The sequence below is a fragment of the Brassica napus genome, chromosome C2 (assembly GCF_020379485.1).
Source record: "Brassica napus cultivar Da-Ae chromosome C2, Da-Ae, whole genome shotgun sequence".
NCBI classification, from domain to species: Eukaryota; Viridiplantae; Streptophyta; class Magnoliopsida; order Brassicales; family Brassicaceae; genus Brassica; species Brassica napus.
Window position 1 is genome coordinate 12,898,876 of NC_063445.1, and position 4,782 is coordinate 12,903,657.

Below are 4,782 nucleotides of genomic sequence, written 5' to 3' on the forward strand. Positions count from 1 at the left end.
CCTCCATTTTTTTAGTATAAGTCGTTTTATAGAATTTTTATGTATCAAATTATAAGACGTTTTCGGTTTTCTATGTAAAATTTATTAACATTTAATGTTATATAACCAATGATAATACAACTTTTATTGTATTATTGGTTGATTTGTGGTTAAGTAAATAATTAATGAAGTTTTTGTTTAGAAAATATAAAAAAATAAATGATATCTTAATCTATGTGCACATGCACAATTCTAAAATGACTTATATTAAAAAACAGAAAGAGTATTTAAGTAAGAAAATGACCAAAGTGTAAAAAACTAGATTACCCTTAATAAAAAATATTTTTAAATAATTTAATTTTTTTATTCAAAATAAGATTTTTTAAAAAAATTATCTTCAATCCTAAATATTAATCGGCAAATCTTAAACTCTAAGATCTGAATCGCCATCCAAAAAATTTAAGCACTAATTTTAGACTATTCAACAATATATATATATATATATATAGTGTATATATATATATAGTGTATATATATATATTTCTTCCTTTTACTATTTAATAAAGTTTATTTTGGTCATTTTTCTTTTTGTGTGCTGATAAAATTATTTTTGTGGAATCCTAAAATATTTCTCAGTATTAAATAAAAATAACAAATATTATATGTTTTGAAAAAAATAGTTGTTTTATCTTAATATTTTTGTAAATAGAAAACTATTGAAAAAAAAGAATTTAGTAGTTTTTAGTGAATGTTAATTTTATGTTTTTTTTATCTTTTATGATAAAAATTATTTTTACGTTAAGAGAATTGCTTTAAATAATAATACTATAATAGTAAGATATAGCATGATTAGTAATCTTTCATAGTGTGTACATATGTCATCCAACATAAGTTTAATCTCTTGTAAGAGCATGCCCATTGGAGGTTTTAACCCCAAGTTCACACAAGTTCCAAGAAAAAAAAATAATATAATAAGCTGTCTTTTGTGAACCTGTATCTTGCAGCCCCTTCCATAAGAGGCGGCATCACTACTGTTTCGCGGGCTCCACGACACATGGCAGCATGCGATTAGTCCGTTTATTTTTTTATTTTTTTTAAGTCAAACGAAAAAGATAAAAAAAAAAAAATCAATAAAACTGTTTTGGAAATCGAGCTCCCCCAAGTTCACTGATGGGATGCTCTAACAAAAAGAAAACAAAAAAAACGAGCACAACCGAAAGTAGAAAAATTGTGGCCTGTCTGCATTTAACTCTCGTCTCTGTAAGCTTAACCACACATCATCGACATAACATTCCCGTTTCTCTCTCCCTCTCTTTCAAGTTTTCATTAACCTCTACGAGCTCCTTGTATGGCTGCAGGACTCTCATCACTCTCCGTAACACTCAAACCACTCAACCACTCTTTCTCCTCCTCTAACTCCCGCCTCAAACATCACCGTATCTCCGCCGCTGTTTTCCCTCCTTCTCGAAGATTCAACGTCTTTCAACGACGTACAGTCTGTTTCGTCCTAGAAGAACAGAAACAAAGCTCTCCCATGGATGACAAACCGGAAAGCACGAGCTCTCCCGACATCTTGACGACGTCACGGCTTCTCAAGAAAGCGGAGAGGAAAAAGTTCGAGAGATTCACTTATCTGATCGCTGCTATGATGTCGAGCTTCGGTGTTACTTCCATGGCAATCATGGCCGTTTATTACCGGTTCTCCTGGCAAATGAAGGTAAAAAAAAAAAACAATATTCTTGGTTGGAATGTCGAAATTGAGACTTGATCTTTGTTTTGGTTTAGGGAGGTGAAGTGCCATTATCAGAAATGTTTGGTACATTTGCTCTCTCCGTTGGTGCTGCCGTAAGTTCCAATATAATGTAGCAGTATTACACTTACTCTATATTTGAAATTATAGAGTTTCTTTTGGAGATGCTCTAAGAACATGTTTGGATTTAAAGGTTGGGATGGAGTTTTGGGCAAGATGGGCTCATAGAGTTCTCTGGCACGCTTCTTTATGGAACATGCATGAGGTAAATGTTTTCTTCTGCTCCCCGTTTACTGCACAAAATCAAAATCTTGTTTGTGATTTTCAAGCCGGTTTTTGTTTGGGGTAGTCTCATCACAAACCTAGAGAAGGAGCGTTTGAGTTAAACGATGTGTTTGCCATAATAAATGCGGTTCCTGCGATTGGTCTTCTTTACTATGGATTCTTCAATAAAGGATTTGTCCCAGGTCTCTGCTTCGGTGCCGTAAGTCCTTTCATTTATTCTCGTTTTATCTTCTTAAACAATATCCGAAACTTAAGAAAAAAGGAGAAAGAAAAGACAGAGAAGTGGTCTTTGAATCTTTGAACTTTATGTTAATTTTTAATTATTTCACCGAACCGAAAGTATGAAATTATGTGGGACATGAAATATGATTTAGTTAAAGTAAATTAAAGCATCTAGTAAACGAGTAATTTTTCTGTAAGAGAGGATATTGTTGTCGCTGTATGATTGGTCAGAACCTGTGTTTTAAACACGCAACTCAAATAGTGTAATCCGTTGCATTTTGGGGGTTAAGCTGTTTCTCTTACCGGGCTTGTTTTGTGGCTTGTTTTGTCACGGGCAGGGATTAGGAATAACAATGTTTGGAATCGCCTACATGTTCGTCCACGACGGACTTGTGCACAAGAGATTCCCTGTTGGTCCCATTGCCAATGTCCCTTATCTTCGAAAAGTCGCCGCCGCTCACCAGGTTTAATACTACCATAATCTCACTGGCTAATTAAATTTTCTTGGTTCTACAATTACTATCGATTTATACAATATATTTATTTAACAATGATATGATTTTCAGCTACACCACACAGACAAATTCAAAGGTGTACCATATGGCCTGTTTCTTGGACCCAAGGCAAGTATCTAAAACCCATGAAAAACAAACTATTTTGCATGTCATCTTTCTTAACAGTGAAATTAGTATTTTTGTTAGTTAATTTGTAAGGTTTGGGTTTTGAGAATGGTGCAGGAAGTGGAAGAAGTGGGAGGAAAAGAAGAATTGGAGAAAGAGATTAGTCGGAGAATCAAATTATACAACAAGGGTTCCACCTCTTAATTTCTTTAAACCCAAATCCTACTAATTTCTTTTTTTTTTAACGTTTTTCTTCTTTTTAATCTGGTATGTAATATTTTGTTTGGTAGATAAAAATAAAGTTGAAAAGATCCAGCCTAATTAGCCTTTTGAATTAAAAATGACTAAGAAAACAGTGTGCGAACCCATGCTTTTAAGAATTTCTAAATGAAATGATTAAGAAAATAGTATGATGTCGCATTGAACCATTATTAGATAATGACTTTAAGAGGGACTAAAGTCTTAAGCCATTTTCCTATCAAGGTTAAGGAGTCAACTAAGCATCTCTTTTAATCTGGTTTTCTTTTCTCTTTTAAGTAAGGTTCTTAAAACATGGCGGGAATCAGGTTTTATCCATTAGTCTTCTACTCCGCCTACTTTTTATCATGACTTCGACTGCCTTATTTCGGGTATTTTTTTCTTTGTCATTCTATTAATTTGAAAGTTAGGTATAAGTTTTGAAATATGTGACATCCGAAGAGTTTTATATCAGACTTTAGATGGCGGGGAAGAGTATCTCCAACTCCACTTCGCATTTTACTTTAAAATTAGATGAAAAATAGAGTAATGAATAAAAGATAAAAGCATTATACTTCATTTTTCATTCTATTTTGGAGTAAAATACTGAATGAGATTAGAAATGCTCTGAGATTGTGATCATTGTCGATGGATGATGATAGCATTCATATTGATAATATAGTTTAAAAGGATTTAGTGGAAGAATGCTGCTGAAAGCAAAATAACGCAAGATACAAGATTTGTCTGTTTCAGTAACTGTTTTGTAATATTATAGCAATCATAAGAAACAGTGTTACCCAAGAATGTCTGATGAAATGCGGTATTCCACAACACCATTCTAGACCAACACCATCTCCTCACCTTATTAGTCAAAATATTGATTTATATTTTGATTAGTTTGCTTTTTTTTTTTTTTTGAGAAAAGTCCCCTATGCTTATTATTAAGAAAACAAAAAAGAGTTCCATTGAAGAAGAAAAAGCATGGCCATATATTAGTGAAATATATAATATTTTTTTGGAACAACAAATTAGCGCAATATACAAGGGAGAGAAAAAAAATTAATAAATAACTACAAGCATAAGATGCGACAAATATGCATATGAAAAACGGCATTCTTCTCCTTCACGGCAAGTGGAAATGTGAAACACATGTTATGTGACTACAAAATACAAAAATAAAATGAGAGAAATTGTAAAATTACAATTTTATTTTATGTTTTCTAAATAGAATAAAATACAAAATGGTATATAATTTGAAGATAAAATTTAATTATGCTATATGAACGTTTAATATAATATATATTTAAAACCTAATTTATGGAATATAGTTTAAAATCTGTAAAGTATATGTATGTTTCAAAAATTTCAAAACATGTTGTGTGTAGAAAAATCTATGTTTTGTTTTTGAAAAAGTAGAAATCTATGTTTTTAATATGTAACAAACAAAACTTAATAATTTTCTTAACTAAAACTAAAGCATTTAAGTTATATTAGACTGGAAACATGTTTAAAAAAAGACATATAACACTACAAGGGTAAAATGCCACGTAATACAGAAAATATAAAGTGTATTTTGGCCATTAGATTGTTGTATGCATTTGCTTAACTATAGTTTCTTGTGGTATAAGGTCAAATTTCCCTAAAAGCAACATTGAATTAAGTTTCTGGTCTTCTTCCACAAAAAATCTT

At 31.5% G+C, this 4,782-nt stretch overlaps 1 protein-coding gene across 1 annotated transcript; it reads left to right on the forward strand.

The window, feature by feature from the left end:
- Window positions 1–1,094: 1,094 nt before the first annotated feature.
- On the forward strand, window positions 1,095–3,177 carry LOC106421444 (beta-carotene 3-hydroxylase 2, chloroplastic). The gene is made up of 7 exons (XM_048747532.1): window positions 1,095–1,696; window positions 1,765–1,824; window positions 1,923–1,994; window positions 2,079–2,213; window positions 2,575–2,700; window positions 2,803–2,859; window positions 2,974–3,177. Exons 1-7 carry the CDS (start codon window positions 1,328–1,330, stop codon window positions 3,058–3,060), a joined length of 906 nt encoding a protein of 301 aa, XP_048603489.1. The 5' UTR covers window positions 1,095–1,327; the 3' UTR covers window positions 3,061–3,177.
- The last annotated feature ends 1,605 nt before the right edge of the window (window positions 3,178–4,782 follow it).

Coding starts and splice junctions, on each gene's coding strand:
- LOC106421444 (XM_048747532.1), top strand. CDS start 1,328: ATGGCTGCAGGACTCTCATCACTCTCCGTAACACTCAAACCACTCAAC. Junction 1,825..1,922: donor CTCTCTCCGTTGGTGCTGCC/GTAAGTTCCAAT, acceptor TTGGATTTAAAG/GTTGGGATGGAGTTTTGGGC. Junction 2,860..2,973: donor GCCTGTTTCTTGGACCCAAG/GCAAGTATCTAA, acceptor AGAATGGTGCAG/GAAGTGGAAGAAGTGGGAGG.